The sequence below is a fragment of the Anastrepha ludens genome, chromosome 5, assembly GCF_028408465.1.
Source record: "Anastrepha ludens isolate Willacy chromosome 5, idAnaLude1.1, whole genome shotgun sequence".
Taxonomy (NCBI): Eukaryota; Metazoa; Arthropoda; class Insecta; order Diptera; family Tephritidae; genus Anastrepha; species Anastrepha ludens.
In genome coordinates this window covers 59831623-59855556 of record NC_071501.1, presented here as the reverse complement: position 1 = coordinate 59855556, position 23934 = coordinate 59831623, and the positions used below count along the sequence as shown (strand labels likewise).

General features: G+C 35.1%; 1 protein-coding gene across 5 annotated transcripts in view; it reads left to right on the top strand.

The window, feature by feature from the left end:
• The window catches only part of LOC128864935 (neither inactivation nor afterpotential protein C), a 52741-nt gene extending 29938 nt beyond the window's left edge, over positions 1-22803 (top strand). For 3 of the 5 annotated variants that reach the window (XM_054104713.1, XM_054104716.1, XM_054104715.1), the window contains exons 10-19: positions 447-588; positions 678-952; positions 1020-1306; positions 7711-7860; positions 7912-8012; positions 11704-11751; positions 13012-13199; positions 16463-16872; positions 21909-22230; positions 22315-22803. In XM_054104713.1, the coding sequence (XP_053960688.1) occupies positions 447-588; positions 678-952; positions 1020-1306; positions 7711-7860; positions 7912-8012; positions 11704-11751; positions 13012-13199; positions 16463-16872; positions 21909-22230; positions 22315-22683 (2292 nt within the window). In that variant the 3' untranslated portion in view covers positions 22684-22803. Of the gene's footprint in view, positions 1-446; positions 589-677; positions 953-1019; positions 1307-7710; positions 7861-7911; positions 8013-11703; positions 12401-13011; positions 13200-16462; positions 16873-21908; positions 22235-22314 lie in introns of those variants that run through there. The other 2 variants (XM_054104717.1, XM_054104718.1) reach the window with 2 other exon arrangements.
• Positions 22804-23934: the final 1131 nt, after the last annotated feature.

The following is a 23934-nucleotide window of genomic DNA, read 5'->3' as shown; positions in this document are numbered from 1 at the left end:
AAATGCCAATGTTTTCTTTTCATATCGATTCATGTCAAAAAAAATTTTTAAAACTTCGTCTGGGGGGGTTTGAATCCTGCAAGTTGATTTGGCAAACAACAGGCAACCAACATTACTAAAATGTGCGCAGGGATATAGAGTTGGGTCCAAACCGAATTTAGCACTTTCTTACTTACTTGTTATGATAAAAATGGTATATTACGCCTCCGAATGTACAACGTGCGTAAGAATGTATCAACACCAGTAGCATGCACTGCAAATCATCACAAACTAAATATTGTTTAAGGTTTGGCAAGCCGATTTCTTTTTCGTTCTTTTGCAACGAATCTGATTAGTTGCTCACTGCAGAAACTAATTCAGCTCATATCATAGTGATTGTTTTCCTTTAATAGACTAATAATCTTTATAAAGCTTACAAACATTTAGACATTATTTCTTATGTCCAGGAAGCGGATGATATACCCACTGACAATTTGAATTTCTACGATAATAAAGTAGCACTTGATAATTTACTGACAAAACCAGATGGACTATTTTACATTATTGATGATGCTTCTCGCACCAGTCAAGACCAAGACCTTATTATGGGTAAGTGTATAACATAAATATTTGTATAACATGAGAATTTTGAATTACCTTACTAGAAACATCGGGTATACATACATATATTTTTATAGATCGCGTTGTGGAAAAGCACAGCCAATTTGTTAAAAAACATACAGCTACCGAAATTTCCGTTGCTCATTATACAGGGCGCATCATATATGATACGCGCGCCTTCACAGATATCAATCGTGACTTTGTGCCGCCGGAAATGATAGAATCCTTTCGCTCATCGATGGATGAAAATATCATGATGATGTTTACTAACCAACTCACGAAAGCAGGTAACTTAACAATGCCATTTGAAAGCGTGCAGCACAAGCCGGAAGACTCACAGAGAAAATCATATGTAAGCGACTAGTTAAACTAATAAACATATGCATATTTCCATAACGTATTAACGCATTAATTTGCAGCCACTAAATACTTTATCAGCCGGGTGTATTTCGCAAGTGAACAACTTACGAACTTTAGCAGCAAATTTTCGATTCACGTGTTTAAATTTATTAAAGACTTTGACAGGCAATATCAATCTTGGTGTGCATTTTGTTCGATGCATAAGAGCAGACTTAGAATACAAACCACGAGCATTCCACGCTGACATGGTACAACAACAAATGAAGGCTCTTGGTGTGTTGGATACAGTCATCGGAAGGCAACGCGGCTACTCGTGTCGGATCACATTCCAAGAGTTCCTTAGACGGTTTGTACACAGAGAAAGAATATTGCGTATTTCATGTGAGGAAAGAACAATAAAAATCCATCACTTCTATATATTAAATACATATACTTATATATATAAATACATTAGAACACCAAAATGCGTAGGATTTTTTTTTTTGAATGGGTAATGTTTCAAAAATAAGATCTACGACAAAAAATTATTCCTTCTACAGAAAAATAGTCATGCTAGATTGATTTAATTGATTCTGTAGCTCGCAAGCTAAAAATTTCGGGCGGTTAGTGTAAGTAGGTATTTTATTTAGAATCAACTAAGGAATATGTTGCCATACAAATTTTTGACGTCCAAGCGAATTTTAATTGTATTTGACGCAACAACAGTTAGAGTTTACCCACGATGGATAGAATAATGAGATGGCGCCTACCGTGGTCCCGTTACTTTGCTATCAGCAAATTTGACAATATCAGCTGAGTTTCATGTCGTCACACTAGCCCAATTGGGGATCAGCGTGACCAGATGACCATTTTCGTAACTTGATTTAGCATTTTTTATCATACTGTTCACTTAGTATTGCAGCATCAATAAGCAGGTTTTGTGCTACTTCGCAGTGCTTAAAATTTAGTTGCAAGAACTTCATATTTTGTGCTGGATTGTCACCATGTGTTTAGCTTTTGCCCTCTAAAATACGGAGCACATTCGGTCGCCTGAAACTTGGTTGGGGCGCTCTTCCCTTGCTTAAGACATAATGCGCACCTCGGCGCCTTTGTACAACATTTGGCCTGGTGGCCTTGCCTACTACATCTAAAGCTTGTCGCTTTGACAATTTCTTGCCACATGACCAAAATCGTGGCATTTTTAGCACCTTGTTACAACTATTTTTCGATTAACCGGCAGTAAACCCAGCCCATTCGAATTTTGGTCAAGCTTAACACCTTTATAACGGACGCTGACGGGAGACAAATTGTGCATGCTGCGTGCCTCCATATGCTTTGCGCATTGAGCGAATTGCAGATAGCGTGACTTTTCCATAAGACTCTAATACTTCTTTTTTGGAAGTAACCTCATCAATGTCTTTTATTTCGATGGCAGTTTCTTGAGTTAGGGAGCAGACCAAAACGCTATCGCCGAGGACAACTTCCGCTGCTGCCTTAAGTTTATCGGTGGCCTGATCAGCTTTTTCAAATAAGAGTTCGTCCCTTGCCTTATTTCGGATGCCCATTATGCATTGACTAAGCTAGCGATTTTATCTTTTTTAAAATTTCCCGCGTACGGGAGTTCACCAACTTTCCTCAATACGTGTCTGATTTTTTGATTTTCTCTGTTTGATTTCGGGCTTACGCTTATCGTCTTTTGTCGAACCTTCTCGTGATTGGGCGGCTTTCTCACCTATAAGCGTATTAATGAGTGTAGTCACCGCGCTTTGTTTTCTTATATCAGCCTCCACCCCACATTTTAATTGGTTGAGACATGGTTGCTGCTGATTGGGTTTCGTGTCTATTGGTACTTTTGGCAATTCCAAACGGACATTTCTTAACTTTTGGTGCACCTCTCGCCCACTACCAGAAGCTGCACGGGCTCTCTTTGAGTGCCTGTTGGTATCATTCTCAGCTATTTCTGTTTGTTTACTTTTATTGGTGCGCACAGTGGGTGGCTTTGCTAGACTGATGCTGCCTATCAATCTCACTCACTAGGTCTCTCATGAGCATATTCATATATATCTGCACTTCTACCATGCTGATAAACTCACTTCTCTCTCTCCCATCATATATAGCGGCTCCTCGCCGGATTCTTTCTTTGCCGCTTACTCGCTCACGCATTCCTTCTTTGGTAGAGGTACAAAAAAGGAGAAGAGATTGTGAATCTATGATACTATGCTCAGGACCTCTTGGTCTATTTAGAGCAGGTCTTAATTTTTGTTTTAATTCAACATACACAAGACACCCTCCATATTTAAAAGTTGAAGTTAAATAGTAACTTATTTTACAGCAAATGGCATTTGGAGTCCAAAGCCCAATAAAAACAGCTACCTTTCTGGGGCTATTGATTTTCCTGTTGGACTAGTAGTTGAACTCACTGTCTTGGCTCCGTGTCTTGAAACCATATTCAGAATGTCGATAGCTTGCGGTCAAAACGTTGATCGTAATCAACCAAAGGGGTTGTGTGCAATGATATGATTTTAGTTCCACAGTGGCACCTACAAAAGTTGCAAAGCCTTTGTAGATGTCCGAGCTATATTCTCGTTGTCTAAAGAACCTTTGGAGCCCTGCCAGAAACGCTCCTTCAAACATCCATTTAAGTAAAGAATACCATCATTATTCAAAACTGACTTTAATTTGAGAAGCTTGATCTTTGGACTAATCATTTTGCTATGGAGAGGATAAGAGATCTCATAAGCAAAATTAAACTGCTGAACATTCCTGGTCGAGAACTTCAAAGGCATGCTCTCACGGACACTGCGCACCGTGGGAACTTACCAAATTTTTGCTTCACTTACACAACAATGAATCGCTAATACCAGGATATTACTGCTAATGCATGTTGAGATTTGATTACTTTTGAAATAAGGTTGAAGCAATTATTGGTTTCGATATTCTCATGATTGTCACTAACGAGACAACTGTCTCTTAGAATAGGTGCAAAAGTCCACCTTTGTATTTAAAGCTTAGGTTGAGAGGATTTGGGCGCCATACAAATTTGGTTTGTTTATTATTTCTTCGTTATTTGGTCTTGAGGAGTTATATAATGGCTATTAGCTAATGGCTATTTGAGTTCAGAAGTCGTTTTCACATTGAGTCAGTTGCCCAAAGTTGTACGTCCTGGGATAACATTTTTGTTTCACTGAACTGAAGTACTTTAAAATTCATTAAAAGTCTACTTTTAAACTATTTTGCTAAACTTATAAATCAAAAAGGTATAACAAAAAGTTACATTAAACATTTACAAATATGGAAAAATTAAGCATTGCCAGAATGTGACCCAGGCGGTTCTCATCAATGACACACTAAAGGTGTCTTAAACTTGTCATTGTGGTGAGAGAGGCCAGGCATTGAAATAAAATAAACATACATTATACTGCAGCGGCCGTTGAAAATGTCGTTTCATTTGTGCATTTACTCCCATTTTCTAGCCAGTGCCATCACATCTTATAGTAATCAAAGAGGGAAGGGCATTGCGTACTCAAGAATATGAATATATATTGAATAATGTATCTTGTTGATAAATAAAGCAACAATTCCGAGTGTCAATATAACTAAACCAAAAAAAAATTATATTATATCATATTATATTATATTTCGGCAATAAGTAGCGCGATGCTTTCTATACACATAATGTCACCTAATCTTATGCGAAACAATAAAACCAGTTTTTTTATTAAATACTCTGCACTGAGTTGAATTTTGCTATACCTACATATGTTGTGTTATATATGTACGAGTACATATCTACATACCTGTGCATGGTTCGGTAGTTAGTGCTTAGTAGCAACGTCAACTAAGAGCAGACTACTTCTGATAACAGTAGCAAAGAAGAAAGACTGCGAACAATGACAATGGCACATGCGATGGGAGCAATCCGAAAAAGGTTAGTGGACTTTCAAGCTGATTCCTAACATTCGGATTTCTATCGAAATGGGTTTCTACATCACGCAGTTGCTTACTGCACACGACTTCTTCTAGAGACCAACCCTTAGTACCCGCAGTGCCCCGAAGAACAAGAAACGGCGAAGTATATCCTTTTTCATTACCCTCGGTTCATTAATGGGCAAAATAGGCTTGAGAGAGCGTTTGTTGAAAACATAACGGAGTCACACCGCATATGCAGTGGCTGAAAATGGCATGAAAATCCTTCAATACGTAGAATACGCTCATAGATCCACAGAAAGAACTCGTTATTGCAATATATTGCAAAAAAACGGACTCGGACAGAACGAATATAGATTAATAACTTTGTGAGTACCCACTGTCGGTACATTTGTGTCACTAGAATGGCAATTTCGATTCGTCTTTTCGTCACTCTCAGCACTCCAGTCATGTCTTGAAAGCTTACTCTTACAACTCCCCCTGCACTAGTGAAATATAAAGTTTGTAGCATCTCGCAGTTCATATACATATATTAGTTTGGAGAAAAAGAAATTCATTATTTTTGCGTAAATTTTTGCGCAAATGGTTTAAAACGGGCGATGCTGCGGCTACTAACATGCCGATCAACTTCGATTATTTCTGTGATTGTATCGATATTTCCTTTAACATCAAAATTAAATTAATTAACTATTACAGTATCGTATCGGCACCATTAGCACCATTCACAATTTCAGCGGCCCGGCTTGCATTTTCCCCTTTATCGAAGAAAAACTGTGAAATATAACAAATTTTCTCTTTGTTGATTTCCATTGTTAACACCCTGTAACTCACAACTGAATGGAACAAAAAAAAACAGCAAAAGAATTTATTTAGTGTAAAATGTCACCTTGACTACGAGCATAAACTTTAAAGTGTTTGATCGGTAATTTACGAGATATCGATCACTACAGCCATCTACAGAGAAAATAATGGATTTCTTTTTCCCCATAGGAAAAACAGTATTTTAACAGTTTTGCTTAAAAAGTTATTAAGCAGATTTCTAAGTTAGTAATATTTAAAATAGCTCTCGTTTATTTCAGATATGGTTTTTACGACATTATCATAGAATCTCATATAAAATGAGAAATTTAACCTTCGAGGTAGCACAAAATTAAAAAAATTACTGATGTAAATATTTAGTAAAAACATCTCAGAAAAATTCTTAGAGATTATGAGATTACCATCGGGATTTTCATAGACTTCTAAGAATTTTCTAAGATTCTCCAAGTATTTGTTCAAATATTCCCTCCTTTATTCTCACGTTTGTGTATTTCTGGATTAACTCCATAGGATGCTACTGTATATTTCAGAAGAAACAAAATCTAATACAGGTATCCCTCGTATAACGCGATAGTTACGTTCCAGAAGAATTGCGCGTTATGTAATTCCGCGTTATCTAAAACATAGTTTTCATATAAATTTGGGGGTTATGTTCCAATAGGTTTTTTTTAAATCAAATACATACAAAATAACAGATGCACATATATTTCAACTCAATACTAAAGTTCAGACTTTCTTATACAATTAAAAACACAAGATATGAATAATAATACATATGTACATACATATTTCAAAATTCAAAAAACAAAATTTAAATAATTATGTGCACATTAAAAAATTTAAAAACAAACTAAAACAAATTAAAGGTTTATTAAAAACTTGATTGTTATTCTTCAAACTTCTTATGGTAATTAATCTATTTCACTGTCTTCAAAGATCTTTGCACGTGGGCGTTTTGGGGGAGCAATAGCTTCATCAGAAGATATTTCTTCAACATAGTTTTCGCTATTGGATAAGAAACTAGTTGTGGGACCTTGTGGTTCTTCTACTGGTTTTATAATTGCAAAATCTGTTATCAGTTTTTGGTGGGTGGTTTTTTTAAGCTCCTTTTCAATTTCGTAATAAGGTGCTAGATTAATATCTATTTCCCTTATTATTTTGCTGGATCTCTCCAGCGAAGGATCATTAGTTGTAAAGAAAGATTTCATTCTCTCAACCAAACTTAAACCCTCTCGTATGCGCTTCAGAGAGAAAGATTAAAAGATCACGCCCACATGCAACTCTTTTTGTGCTTATTGATGACCCAGCCATAACAGAATTTCTAATTTTATTTTCATTTTGTTTAATGGTGCGTATTGTGGATTCATTTAAACTGAGAGATTTTGCTATTAATAATGCTTTTTCACCACTCCTTAATCTATCCAGAATCTTAATTTTGTCATCCAAGGTAATAAATTTTCGCTTCAGCGTTGGTTTTTCGGCAGTTGAAATTTCACTATTCATGGCTGCAAAAATTTACATATGTACATTGTAAATAAAAAAGAATATTACCAATAACAAAATTTCACACTGTACTGATAATATAATAAATATTAATGAGCAAGAAGAGTACAAATATTTATATATGCCGTAAGAATGCCTGATATACTCACACATGTTGTGAAGGCAAAAAAGGGTAATTCCCGGTTTACATTAAAAATACATTACATATTATATATATTATATGTAGTACGCAAATTAGTGTTACCAGATTTTATAATTATGTATTTTCCCTTCGCGTTATATAAGCCTAAATTTCGCGTTATACTGAAACCTAATTTTTCCAAATCGCGTTATATCGAAACCGCGTTGTATAAGACCGCGTTATACAAGGGATACCTGTATATGTACTATGAATTTTCTGATTTCTTTCTGTTCTAAACAATAGCGCACTAACTTTTCTAGCTAAGAATTTTGACCAGATTATTATGACCTTATGAATATGTATGTAACAATATTTAATAAATTGTTTATTTGTTTACGCAGCTACCAATTTTTAGCTTTCGATTTTGATGAAACCGTGGATATTACTAAGGAAAACTGCCGCCTTTTGCTGATACGTTTAAAAATGGAAGGGTGGGCCATTGGAAAAATGAAAGTATTTCTACGTTATTATAATGATGAATTTCTGGCCAGGTAAAGCACATTAACCATTTTATATATGCTTATATAGAATTATTTTTGTAGACTGTATGAAGTTCAAGTAAAAAAAGTCATTAAGGTTCAATCAATGATGAGAGCTTTGCTGGCAAGAAAGCGCATGAAAGGAGGCAAGGATCCCAAAAAAGGTAACGAATCCTTACTTTTTTATGTAAAAAAATGCTAGTATTTTCATTTTGTAAAACCAAACTTTAAATACATGTGGGGTTAGTATTCAAGTACCCTAATATGATGTTCCCACCACAAACTAGAGTTTAAGGTTTTGTATTTATGAGTGGAGTGTTTAAGAAACTCAGAGCTTAATTTGCCAGTTGATAGTTTTCTTTATCTTTTTCTCATTCTACTTATATAGGCATCTATGTATGTACATGTTTGTATGTATATATATATACATATGAGAGTGAACCGTCAAAACAGTCCGTGCGCCCAAATTAAATTATTTATTTACAAATTGGTTTATTAACACTTTACATAATATGTACTTGAATTGAACATATTTGTTTAAAAAACGGCATACTTATTTTTTAATACGTTTCTATAATATATAATTAAGTACCTATTCTCTATTACTTGGATACTAACAATAGTTGCTCTCTGCTCGTAAGGCTACATTTAGACACGCCAACTCAAGTTGTGTTCACACACGGCAACTTGGGCTTTGTGAGATTTATACTAAACAAACTAATGAAAATGAAGTGTCGTGTGCTAAATTGTGAAATCACAAGTTAATATAAGGCCTCCAAATACAGTTTGTTTGCGTTTTTATGCCGAAGACGCTGTGGTAAGAAAGTGTGTGTGGGCGTATAATTTTATGTGTTTGGTTGTTTCTATTGCTTTCGCCTACTCTCCTTCCCCGCACACAAGTAATTCCTCTTCCTATTGTTTGTTTATTCATGGATTCTTACGACACAGCGAATTCGGAGCGCGCAATCTCTTACTCTATCATTCTTGCTAGGTACCCCTCTACCTTCCCTTTCGCCCGCTCTACCAAAAGTTACAAGTTGCGACACAAAAGTTGCCGAGTCTGAGCGCAGCTCTCGCGAACTCCATTGCTCACCAGCGAAAAATTTTTATGTGAAAGCAACAATAGTTTAGCGATGTACGATGTACAGGATGCAGAGGTGTGACAAGCATCAGAGCGGTAACCGGCTTTCAGCGATTTTGAAAAAATCAGCTGATTTCCTGACGCAGTCGGGGTTATGACAACGATTTTTTTACGACTGAAATTGCTTTGGTGATTTGAGAAAAAAATCAACACAGCCATCTTCGTTGGCGTTAAGCATTGCAGCGCTATCCAAACTCCTAAAAGAATATTCCATAGAAAATATACTAAGCTGAACTAACTAACAAAAGTGTATCCAATCTACATTCTTGTGTTCAAGCGTACAAATCCATAGACATCGATTTTGACTCTCACTTAATTATTGTTATTTTTATTTGTTTCCGCCTTTATTTTTTTAATACTTTTAGTATACACACGAATTCACATATTAGTATATTCTTTCGATTTATGTGCATGCAGTGTTTGAAGTATCTTTTTTCTTAAAATCTTAGAGGAGTTGTTTACACAAATCATGCATCTTTATATTTCACAATTTTTATTTTATATTAATTTCAGTTTAGCGTATAAAACCCGAATGTGTACATTAGGGCGGGTTAAAGTTTTCTCTCTGAACAAAAAGCCAATGGAACTGAATTTCGAGCCTCCTTATTTTTAATTTTAATTATTAATCCCCAATCATTTTTTTATTCGAATTTTTCGGAAGCAAATGCATGTGGTTTTTGGGTACGAGAAACTTATTTTTGATATTTATATGCTTTGCTCTCCTCTGCTATAGATTAATCTCGTAGATGAAATACATCTTGCAGTATTTCACATTAATTCAGCTGTGGAGCCAACGTGTCAGTTACGGTCCGTGGCACAATTGATCTCGATTTTGTCAACGCATCATACCTTATTTAGCTTATTAAAACTAGAAATCGTAATAACAACGAAGTGGTCGTTTTAACTGTATTTCTAATGGAAAATATCAGCATATCGGCGATTTAAAAGTTTACGTCTGCGATTTATTTTAGAGAGTGTCAAAGGAAACTATGACAACCTTAAGCGATTCAATAAAAAAATATAAAGAAAAAATAATAATTTTTCGGTTTGGGTTTTCGAAGTAAACATTCTACAATCGACCAGGTACACAGGATCACGCACGAAATAGAAAAAGCACTCGAAAACAAAAAAGTATGCTATTGGGGTATTCCTCAATGTGGCAAAGGCATTCTATAAAGTTTGTCACACAGGTTTGCTTGTTAAGCTAAAATGAATACTTCCCTAACAATACTACGAAATCTTGGAGTCGTAGGTACGTACCAGATCGCTACTTTCAAGTCAAGCAATCGACAAATAAAGGCAGGAGTAACCCAAGGTAGTGTTCTTGGGTCTCTACTGTACCTTATCTGCACACGTGACCTACCATCTGATCCTAATTACGTCACAGTAACGTTTGCAGAGGACACTGCGCTGATTGCAGTTGGTGAAACTGAAAACGAATCAACAGCCACATTACAGCCGCTTTAAGGTAAGGGTGGAAAATTAAGCTAAGCCAAACAAAATCTGTACACGTTGTTATCACAAACACCAAAATACAGCATATTATATACCACTATACATAGATGATCAACAGATACCATACTCAAACTCTGCGAAGTACCTAGGTACGAAACTTAATTGTAAACTTCGATGGAAAGAAAGAAGAAAAAGAGGGAAGAATTGGACATCAAACTTAAAAACATGAAATGGCTCATGGATAGAAAACAAACTTTTAATCTACTTACAAGCAGATACTAAAACCAGTATGGGGTTATGGTGCGCAGCTTTGGGGATGCGCCAGTTAAAGTACGAAAAGCCAAATCCAACAGTTCCAGAATAAGGTTAGGTGCATTGTTAAAGCAGAAGTTCTGACATTGAACGCGACCTTAAAATAAACTCCGTCAACAAATGAAATCGAAAAACTGCAGTGGCCCATAAAGAAAGATTAATAAACCACATCAATGAAGAAGCAGATAATTGAATTAAAACCTACGGATTAATACGAAGACTCAGACGAACTAACTCGAGCGATCTCATACTTCCATAAAAATGCTTTATGTTATGGAAAAAGTGGAAAACGAAGATTAAAACGACTAACTCCAACAGCACTCACAATATAACAAATCAAAAAAAGAAAAAAAACAAAAAATAATAGCAATTATAACACTTAGAAAATAATATAATGTAGCATGATCTGAAGCAAAATTGAATGTTTATCTAGCATTGGTTAGAGAACAAAGAATTCCAATACTACTTTAAAAATAATTACTTATTGTTCAAATTTCACAGATTGTAATTTAATAAGGGGAATAATAAAAAAAAATGTTATCTAGTGAAAAGTGTGCAATGTTGTCATATTTAAGTTCCTTGTTAGTCATTTGTAAATATGAAACGTTTTAAATATAAAATTGGGGTAAGCATAGGCTTCAAAAACCACACACATGCATGCAGTATCTTTCCAAAATAAATAAAAGATATTGTGAATTAATAACTAAATATAAAAATAGAAAGGCTCCAAATTTTTTCCTATGCTCTTTTTCAGCTAAGTTCTTTCATGATCTTTTTGTTCGCCGGAATGAAGTAGGTTATATTTTTAGAGAACAAATTGACCCGCCCTAACTTACATGTATATTTATACAATAAAAAAAAGACCTTGGAACTGAACTACTAAATGTGATTAATGCTTTTTCTTGCTTTTATAACAATAAACAATTTTTTTTTTGTTTCCTTTTTAGCCAAAGGAATCACGCGCAATGATGAGGCTGCCGCTAAAATTCAAAAAGGTAATAAGGAGCGCTCGGAAAAAGATTTTGATGTTGAATACTTTGATGCCAGTGAAACGCCATCTGAAGCGGAGGAACTCTTTGAATCTGCACGCAAGGAAGAGGCACTTTCAGCTGCACGTTTAGCGGAAGTGGAGCAGGCAGTGCAAACGGAGGACGATTAGACAAAAATAACAAATACAAAATTACAAAAAAAATTAGAAATTATCACAGGATATTCTCTACAATTAGCAAAATTTTAATAATAACATGCCATGAAAATAATGCCATACTTCAATTTTCGTACCTTCAGCTGCTTTTCAAATTTAAGCTATATTCATAACCAAAATACCAGATTTACTTCTATGCATACAAATAAAGGAAAATTTACATGCAATTGTTTGTATGTATATACATATATAAAAAAAAGTTTAAATAAGCGGCAAGACATTTTTTAGCCTATATTGAAGGGAGGTTACTTAGGTTGTGCTACAAAAAAAGTGTGTTAAATAACGTTATACAAACTTGAAGTAAGGTCTTCCCAAGTTATCAATAAAAGAGTACTTTTTTTGACATACTTTTTGAGCAATAGAAGAGATTTCTCCTTTATTTGTTCTTTTTAAGTCATTAATAAACGAGTACTTTCAAATGGCCTCTGAATTAAATCAATGAAAAAAGCGATATAGTTACTCTTATTTTTTTCAAATTGGTAATTTTTCTGATTTGTTAAAGTAATATCTTATTCTTCGCTTATAAGGGTTTTATAAGTACCCTTTATTTTAAGAGGTATCAATACTTACTCTTCAATTGCTTATATAGGAGGCTTGAGGGATGGTTATCCAAAACTCCCTCATTGCTCGGTTGGGAGGAAAGTGAGATTTTCAACCAAAACTCTATCATTACTCATTTAGGAGGGGTACGGGAAGATTCTCTCGAACTCCTCCAGTGCTCGATGATCCCTAGTTCAACTGGGAACACTTGTGCAAGTAGCGCAAAGAATGACGCATTCGTTCCACTTTGCACTATTTCAAATATTTTAGTGCTGGCTTAAGCAAAAGTGAGGCACATAGAAAAATAAAAAATAATTTTCAAACATTTTACAAGAACATAAGAGCCCCGATTTTCTAAAATAGTTTCTCATATGTACGTTTATTGAATTATATTGGAGGTTGACCAGCCTATTAATAAAAACGAAAAATAAGGAGATTTGTTATTTTTTAGTTTAATTAAATAAACAATACACAAATATACAAATATCGCATTATTGTATTATACTTACAGCATTTCGTGGGTATCATGAGAGACAACGATTTCAGCCTTTGGTCAATGAAAAGACCGGCCAGTTAAATGAGCAGACGGCGGATTTTATACGCGGCTATGCTAAGAAGTGGCGCGAGAAATCTCTATTTCAAGTTTTATTACACTACCGAGCGGCGCGATTCCAAGATTTTGTTAATTTGGCGCAGCAGGTAATTATTTCTATGTTAATATATTATTCTTTAACTGTGTTCCTACAAATACAATACTATTTTATTCATAAAATCCTTATTAAATATGGAGATATTTTGTGTACTGCTTTCAGAGCACTCATAACGCAGTAATGCGTTTGATACTATCAATTTACGAAATCTATGCGAAGTACAAAACACAAAATGATATGCTTTGAAATAATTGATATCTTCTTCTTTATAATAATTCTTTTAATAGAAATAATACACCTTTTAAAAATAATGCTAATTTGGACAGTAATAACAAATAACCGTCAGCAATTACCATATCTTGATCCAAAAGTTATATCTCACCAGCTAAGCGTCTACATATACATAGTATGTATTGCCTATAATATGTACTATAGACCCTAACGTTTTAGAAACTTGTTTCCTGCCACCGTTGGCAACATTAATCACTTCCACTACGAGCCACTACTTTTCGGTTTCATTTAATTTAATTTTAAATATACATTAAAGAAATAAACTTTAAAGAATCTCTCTTTGCTTAAGATGACTATTGTTTTTAGATCGCTTTGCCGATGAGCTTTGCTTGCATAGGGAATGAGTTTATCCCTCAAGTCAGATGTGTGCCTTAAGAAATATTAAATCCGATTCCAACCAGCATTTTTCCTGTTAAACTGTATTTATAACAGGTGTCGACTTAAAAAACAAAAAATCGACACAAAAACAAAATGAAAATATTTTGCTTTAATCTGTGAAAGGCAGTTTGAATGGAATACCAAATCTTTATATCAAAAGAGACTCAAACTCCGAAGCTGGAAATAATTAAAAAAAAATTGCTGAAAACAAGCAACAAGTCGACATAAAATTATGATTAAATGTTTCCAAATGTTTCGTTTCATTGTGATAGGGTTTTAATGTTTTTTCATAAAAAAAAGTTTTTTCTTTGGCTTCTTATTAAGTAAGTAAAGGGTTTTCCAATAACAGGTGTTATGGGTGAATGGATTGCGCTATCGAGAGATGATTAACGATTTTTTATGGCCAGAATTGGATGGTATTAATCTGGACAACGTTTATTTTCAACAAGGCGGCGCTACGAGCCACACAACGAAACTATTGTTCTTTTACGGGGGGCATAGGGCAGCCACTTTGCGATTCGGTTATGGAAAATTTCATGAAAAAGATATTGTCCTGTAAGCGGGGTCGTGGTCGCCATTTGCCTGATGTTATTTTCCACTATTAACGGCATACCTTCCTCTTTATAATGAAATACTCATCCGATCATTTATATTAAAAAATAGCATTTTTCTTTGAATATCAAAATAACACCTCGGTTTGGAAAACCTTTTAATAAGGGTTTCGCTATCACAATGTCTCCGTGCATGGATGTAACGCATAAATATGATGTTGTCTGCCATTTGTATTGTAAGGTCAACTTTATTTCAAACCGAATTCTCCAACGAAAATTTGGTTCTGAAAACAATTGCAAACTTATTCTTATGAGAAACAGAAAATTTGGCAACAGATGCAATTAGAAAAAATGAAGAATTTAATGTATGTATATAATTTTATAATTTTTAAATGGACATATTATTACATTTTCTTTATTCAAACTACAAAAATTAATCACCCATCAACATTTTCCGCTATTATAATTTTTTGCAAATGGCGTCGTACGTCAATCATACTTGACAATTGTGAACTAGACAGCTGCAGTATACAAACAGACAAGCAATGGAGCGCTATAATCCGCAAAGGCCTGGAATAATTGTGTATAGTTTCTTGACCAATAATCGGTCGGTCTAGTTGGCGCAGCCTGAATGGGGTTGATCGTTCGGGCGAGAATATCACGTGCATCAACTAATGATTGCTGACCTTCAGTAGCATGGGAATTGCTGTCAAGCCATCCACAATCTCAAGAACGAAGAGGACAATTTTGAGTCGAAAATCACCATAAGCGGCGAGGCGAATATCGACTTAAGCGATTACGTCAATAAGCAAAATCTTCGGTTTTGACTCATTGAAAATCCGCATCCGATGCACAAGGAGTGATTGTGGCGTAATTGCTTGAGGACGTTATCGGGAATACGGTCACTGTAACTGGCGAACGCTATTTGGCATGGTCAGCAAGATCACTCGATTTAACCAACCATACTTCTTTCTTTGGGACTATTTGGAGTTGCATTTTTAACAAGCCTCAGACAATTGAAGCTCTTAGGGAGAATATTCGACGGGAATCCGGACAGTTATCACCTGTAATCTGGCAGAAAGTCATGGAAAGTGCGATAAAACGGATACAAATGTGTATCAACACTGGCGGCAGCCACTGGATGGATACCATCTTTTCCACTTAACAGAAAAAATTGTAAAGGTCCAAATAAAGATTTTCATCACCCAAAGTTATTTATTTATGTACTAGAAAAGTTATTCAGAAACAAATGGGCCGTTATATTACAAGATGAAGGTTTGTACACATAAGAAAATCCAAAATAATGTGAAAATATATACCAGAAGGAGTATTTAAGCAATTTTTTATAGCAAGTCAAAATTGCTTTAAATTGCCCTTAGCTGTGACGGTTTTCAAAAATTTATGAATAAAAGAAAACATCAATAATTAAGTAAAATTTGGTCCTACCAAATAAATCATTATTAGGCCTCTTCTATTGGCCACTTCCCCACTCGCTATATCTTTGCTCGATGAACTTGACAAAAACTTTGCATGCGAAAGCAAGAACAAAGTTATCGAGTAATATTCGCCACTGACTGGTACTCGTATAACTCACTGCTTACAAACACATGTAATTTAAGGCCGTTCTATTCCCACGCTGCCAATATATAATATGTTCATTTATACTACATAGATGCTTCATCTATTCACCACTTGCTAACGCTAGGCGAAAAGAAGACGCCTATTACGAGTATTAATAGTATCGACCGCCATAGCAGAATGGTTAGTGCGTGATGACCATTCGGCAGGGTTCGAGTTCGAAACACCAAATAAGAGAAAAGGTTTTTTCTAATAACGGTCGCCCCTCGACAGACAATGGCAAATCTCCGGGTTTACTTTTGCCATAAAAAGAACATCAAAACACACACCACAAATTTGAGGAGAAACTCGGCAGGCCCCAAATATATACGTATATATGTATATAATATATTTAAAGAATTTTTGTTTTCAATATAAACAAATTTTAGTTAACAAACTGTCTAATATTATACCGAAAATACTTATTTTTAATAGATACATATGCAAGTTCCTTAATTCTAATTCTCCTATACAGGTACACATTTACAATCAGCGATTTTTTGCTGGAATAAATAAATGCACACGCAACGTTCCATTTGATCGTATAAATACACGCGAAGTCAACTCTTCTCAACTTGGGCCATTGCCAATACCTACAAAGAAACTACCGTTTCGTTTAGACCAGATACCTTTTTATGATACTCAGTACATGGTTAACCCGGCTAATTCAGTTTCAAGGCAAAATTTTTCAAATTCTTTGATCAGTCATGATGATGAAGAGGTTTGGGATAGTCCGCTGCAGCGAAATCCATCAATGACATCATGTCTACTTACATATAACGCGCATAAAAAGGAGCAAGCTTGCCAGACAAACTGGGATCGAATAGGAGAAAGTGATGTAATCTACAACCAAAACTATTACCGTGACCCACAACTAATAAAAAGGTGAATTAATTGTGCTAATATATGTGCTAATAAATGTACTATTCATAGTTATACAAATTTATCTTACTAAGGTAATTTAATTGAATTACTACTGCAAAGTAATATATAATATTATATTATAGTAAAGAGGAACTGATATCGCTATACCATAAATTTTCCAATGACCTTATTATATATGATTTCAAATTTGTAAATGAACTTTATGAAAAATTTGTTAACTAATTAATTAATTTGTAAATTAGTAACAATTTGTATACATTTGGTTTCGTTTTCCGTCAAGTGTAAAGGCACATAGTAAACTTCGCACTCTTCACAAAACTATTCTGATTTGATTCCTATCTGATCAGTAGAGAAGAGATACCTGCCACTATAAGTAAGTTATGTACTTTGATATAGGTCACGGGGCCACTCAGCTTTCACATTTGGTATTATTATTATTAGAAGGCCATTACGCACTGCGACCAGAGTTTATCTATTGTGAAAGGCCTATTTTGTAACCCTAGAGTTTTAGGCTTTTTAGAAATTTTAGCACAGTTTTGGGTTTGTTGTTCCAAAGATTGCATGGAGATACTACGATACCACCAAGGTGGTGAAGTCTTTGTCTGCCCAACGCAGGACATTCACAAAGCACATGTTCTGAGCTTTCTATGTCCATTTCGCAATACTTACTTATAACGCGCATAAAAAGGAGCAAGCTTGCCAGACAAACTGGGATCGAATAGGAGAAAGTGATGTAATCTACAACCAAAACTATTACCGTGACCCTCAGCTAATAAAAAGGTGAATTAATTGTGCTAATATATGTGCTAATAAATGTACTATTCATAGTTATACAAATTTATCTTACTAAGGTAATTTAATTGAATTACTACTGCAAAGTAATATATAATATTATACTAAAGAGGAACTGATATCGCTATTCCATAAATTTTCCAAAGACCTTATTATATATGATTTCAAATTTGTAAATGAACTTTATGAAAAATTTGTTAATTAATTAATTAATTTTGTAAATTAGTAATTAGTTCCGTCAAGTGTAAAGGCACATAGTAAACTTCGCACTCTTCACAAAACTATTCTGATTTGATTCCTATCTGATCAGTAGCGAAGAGGTATACCTGCCACTATAAGTAAGTTATGTTAGAGTTGATCTATTGTGAAAGGCCTATTTTGTAACCCTAGAGTTTTAGGCTTTTTAGAAATTTTAGCACAGTTTTGGGTTTGTTGTTCCAAAGATTGCATGGAGATACTACGATACCACCAAGGTGGTGAAGTCTTTGTCTGCCCAACGCAGGACATTCACAAAGCACATGTTCTGAGCTTTCTATGTCCATTTCGCAAAAGCGGCAGACATTGGTCTCGGATAGACCAATATTATTTAGATGGTACCCCAGGCTGCAGTGACCTGTAAGGTATCCGGTTAAAAGACGCAGATCTACTCTGTTTAGTGAGAGAAGTTTGTCAGATATTCCTTTGTTGGGACTTAGGAATAGTTTAGCTTGACGTTGGCCGGCACAGTTTAGCCAGTGTGCGGCAAGTTTTCTCTCTTCCCATTTCCTAAGGAATTCATTTATGTGGCCTTTTGTTAGTCCACAGAAAGGCTCAGGACCAGTAAGTTGCATATTTGCTCCTTGTTTTGCAAGGTCATCAGCCATTTCATTTCCCACATGTCCTTCATGTCCCGGAATCCAACATAGTGTTACTGTGTTGAGGTTTCCTAACGTATTTAGAAGGTTTAGGCAATCATTTACCAATTTAGAGGTGATAGTTGTTGATAAGTCACATTTGGTAATTTCCAGGACAATGCCAACCACGACTGAAAAATTAAAAGCCTTGACATACCGAACTTCTGCGACGCTTGCAGCAAATCATAGCGATACATTATTTCCACTGCCGCAGATTAGAGATGGGCAGCAGAAACTATAGTAATATATGTTCAATATTCAATGTATATACATACATACTAAATTGGCAATAACTTTGTGTCTGAATGGTTGGAAAATCTGAAGTTTGTAGAATATTATAAAAAGTTACAAATACACGCATATGTACTTTGTAATAAAATACTTTTGAAATGACTATTAGGGTATAAGTCAACTTAATAATTCTTCTACATATATACATACATTATGAAATAGATTTTTAATACAAAATTCATGGATAACCTTGAGTAAGTTTTGAATTTGAAATAAAAAAAATTCGGTATGGAATAATCCACAGATTGAAAAAATAAAATTGTAAAGATATACATATGTATGAGGATGACGCCGTTCGCATCCCAAAAAATCGTCACAATGACATTTCCGGCCGATGGGACTGTCATAGCCTTCTTTGGAGCGGATTCACCGGGAGAAGTTCATTGTTTTGAATGTTAATTAATATAGTTTATGGTGTGTAATAATGAATCCAGGTTTCATGAATCGTGACAACTCGACTCAAAAATTCCTTCGGATCTCGCTTAAATTGCTCCAAACACTGCTTCGAAGTTAACAGCCGCATCTACTTGTTGTTGCTTGTGAGCAATCGCGGCACCCATCGGGCCAACAATTTTTTCATCGCCAACTTATCATGTAAAATATTAATTGCCATTCCGGTCGACACACCTATTCTGTGACAAATCTTAAAATGCATATGGCGTCAACAAATTCGCTGAAAAAAGTTCCGTTATTTATGCTTTTGTTCGGAAGCATTGCCTACTCATAAATTATATTCAATTTCGTGGTACATTTCGCTTGTTAACAATGGACGGGAGAGCTAAGAAAATTTGCAATGCAGTGATTGCATTAAATAAATGTGGTAAAAGTGCAAGTAAGATTTACGAATTGCTGAAAAAACTTAATATTTCAAAAATGTTTGCTCACCGCGCGACCAATCGTTTTTCGCAAACGTCTGAAATGACAGACAGAAAGACAGAAAAAGAAGTGGTCCTCCTCGCGTGATTCGAACCAGTGCAGCCATAAAATCCGTTCAAGAAAGAGTTCGCGTAAATCTCCGTAGAAAGAAGAAAATCATGTCAACGCTGGAAGAAAATTAGACTCGACAGATGCAAACAGCTTTTTCGGTGGCACGCGGTCAACTGCCATGAAAATATTCTTTTCACAGATGAGAAAATGTTTACTGTTGAAGAATTCTTTAATAAGCAAAACGACAAAATCTATGATAAAACTTCTTAAGACACAAAAAATATTATTCTAAGGGTTTAGCGTGCCCACCATCCAGCCTTCGTAATGGTTTGGTGGGGAGTGTCTTGTAAAGGCCTTACATCTCTTCATATCAGCGAAAAAGGGGTTAAGACCGGGGCAAAGGTATACCAGGAGGATGTCTTAGAAGGTGCGGTGAAGCAATTGAGCCATACTCTCTTCAATGGAGAGCGTTGGATCTACCGGCAAGATTTCGCTCCAGGCCATAAGGCAAAAACCACTCAGCAGTGGCTAAAAAACAATACTCCTGGGTACATAGCCACACAAGATTGCCCGTCTGGAAGTCCAGATATGAATTCATTGGACTAAAGTTTGTGGTCAAAATTGGAGAGCATGGCCTATGGAAGACCTCACAGAAATTTGGAGAGTATCAAACATCCTTGGTTTGAGCAGCGACCGTGCTTAGAAACCGTGCTGCAATAGCTGAATGTGACCATTTCGAATGTAAATTTAAATTCTTTTTAATATTTACTTGATTGAATGAAATTAATTTCATTAAAAAAGCATTATTATTTCATATCTATAACAGACTTAACTTGTAACAGAACTTATGGCAGGACTAAGTAGATCGTCCCCTTAGTATAACAATAGCCTATGTGCTCATAGGCTATTATTTTTTTATTGAATTTTTGGATTCTCCATCGTCGATTTTATATGTGGTCAAAATTTTGTCAAATTCTAGTTCCACAAAGTGGGTCAAAACGTCAGTCAAAAAATAATAAATATTTACAGACATAACGAGATTTGAGTGAGAGCTACTTTCGACAAAAAGTTTGAAATTCATTTTCTCAAAACATCAAAAAATTTATAGACTATTTTAATACTAAGGGGACGAGATATGAATAGGTTTGGTTTGCGTTTTGAAAGAATACTTCCCTTCTTTAAAGTCATTTTTAATATAATAGCTACAAAGAAAAGTTATAAGAAGTTGTAGTTAAAATTATTGCCAAAGAAAAAGCTGTTGCACATTTCTTAGAGCTCGCGAGATAAACCCAAAATACTTATCACCCATTACTTTTAAAATGGCGGCCGTCGTGCAGTACCACCCAAACCGAAAACTAATATTTCAGTTCACGAAGTTGCAAGAAGTTTCCTCCCGATATACAATTCACGGTTCGATTTTATATCATAGTTACTGCGCTAAATATTTACCGAGTTTTTTTAAAAACTCCAGTTCAAATACATATATTACCGTATGTAAAAAGAAAAAATGAAGTTTGACGCCTAAATGTATTTACTTCCTTGTATTTAGTAATAGAAAAGTGCAACTTTTTAATAAATTTTGCACGGTTAAAACAATCACTTTGCTCCTTCAGATAATTAATACTAGGTATCATTAATTGGTATCTCCATCGACTTTTTCCGACCAATTTTTCTATAAGTATAAACATTTGGGGTGCAAAATTTCAATAGCAAAAAAGCTGTTTATTACCTCTAAAATGCGTTAACACTACATTCCAATTTTTTGTTCCCGTATAACTTTAAAGCTTCATTCCTTTCTTATTTGTTTCCATTTCTAAACATAAGTACGTATATATATATTTATATATATAATAATATCTGATATGATTTATAAATGGATGTGTTTTGATTTTCAGTGGAAAGCAATTAAACTTTTAAATATCAGGATGTAAAACTGTTAAAGTGCTATCAGAAGAATACTAAAATTTCCGTACAACTTATGAGCCTCGAAAAAACATACAAATAACAGTTTTTTTGATTATCGATTTTAATTATAGTTCGAATTTAAGCTTAACCATTAATAGTTTAGAAACAAATTCTTATATTTTAATGAAATAATTTAATTACTGGTACAAATTGTTTACTTTTCCTTAGGAATCAAGTGCAAATGAATATGAATGCATACAACAATTATAGCCAATACAATAATAATTACAACAATGCATCTTCACAAATATGGAGCAACCGAGCGGGTTCGCGGCGAAACTCTTTAAAGGGTTATTCGGCACCGCCGCCTCCTCCCATGCCTCCTGCACACATGGTTTATCAAAATGATCAAATGCAGTCGCGAATGGCGCAACAAGCCCAAAATCACATGAATCGCATGAATCAGAACTATCAACAGCGTTCTTCATTTATACCTTCCGACCCGGTGCGAGAGTTGAAGGACATAGTGCGCCGTTCCAATGATGAGGATGTAGGTTGGCCAGACTATATTTTATGAATAAACTACATAAATTGAAATTTTTACTTTATTTCCATGTTATTGTATGCTGGTTAGAGTTCTGAAGATCCTCCGTTTAATTTCAAAGCTATGCTTCGTAAAACTAATTATTCTCGCCCTGACTCAACCATTTATGAATTTAATAACGACATGCCAAATAACAACAATGAAAACATAAACTTTCAAGCATCGAAACTACGTCACACGGGACGACGCATAGATGATTTCGAAAATTCGTCTTCAAATAATATGCAAACTGACCAAATAAAATTTTCCAACCGAGCACCACCATTAAAACAAACTGCTACCGTGGTTGGTAAAAGTTTCGAAAACACAGATGCCAAGTCATTTGAAGAGGCTGGTTCATACGTTGAGGAGGAAATTGCACCGGGGGTTACATTATCTGGATACGCTGTCGATATTTAATATTGTACTTTAATTGTCATTGCTAGTTTTTTAGTAATTAAGAGTAATTTTCTTCAATGTTGTGGTAGCCGCAAACGTTTTCGCCATTTTAATAAATTATTACATATCAATCAAAACACAGACGCAATAAAACAATTTTAAAAACTTTTAGTAAAGGAATATTTTAGGATGATTCAAAGGTGAAGAAGATCTTGGATAACAAATTGTGAAATGTTAATAGTTCTATTTCGAATAGCACTAAAAAATCTAATATTGCTGTGCTGTGAAGCAAATATATTTTGGAAAACCTTTTTGGTTTTGCTTTACTGCGCGCATGCTAAGGCTAACTTGCTCCATAGCTTGGTTATAGTTTCCATAGAAGTTTGCACTTTGACCTCATGGTCTTTTGTGCCCTCTACGCATCACAGTACCTCATCCAGACCCAGTTCGCTTATTAAACTTTTTGAATGTATCATCCAGGACAAATTGTTCAAGAACATGGTGCATCCGGAGCAGCATGGCTTCTTTCCGGGCCGCTCAATAGTGTCTAATTTAGCAGTACTTTCGTATGATTGTATCGTTGCCTTCCAGTCAGGGCGCCAAGTTGGCACCGTTTATACCGACTTCTTCCACTCAACCTTCTTAAGTTGGATCTCATCTTACTTGCAGAATCGCCATTGTTTGGTCGTCGTCAACTTCCTTCCTTCTAGGTCTCTTCCTTTCCGATGCTTGCTTTTGTTAGGCGTCATAGCTCCGATTTCTGAGACCCTTATACGCTGAAGCTTTTGTATTCGGCGTCCCAAACTGGTGTATGCATCCTTTATTTGGTATCCGTATTGTACGTGCCATGCTGCTAGAATTGAACGAGTCCAAAAAGTATGCTTACATTTCGCGTTGCGTAATTTGCGGTTTTTGGATCCTATCCCTACATATGATATATAATAAATAAGTAGTTTAATTGTATTAACTTTTTTTTTATTGCCATTAACCTTAAAATATGTCCACTTAGCGTATAAGAATCTATTATATTCATTCGCTTAATAAATAAATAAATAAATAAGTAAATTCAGGATAGAGCTGAGTTGGATTGAGCGTATGTGCCCTTCCTTTGGCTGCAAGTGGATGTCTCAACCTTTTCCGCGCTATAACGTTGCATTTCAGGAAAAATTGCATTGGAGTCTCCTAAGATTGGTCGCAGAAACGACCTTTTTTCAGAGGCGGTTAAAATCGGAAATGTCGGAAACATCATCAAAGGTGCCGTCACACCAGTGG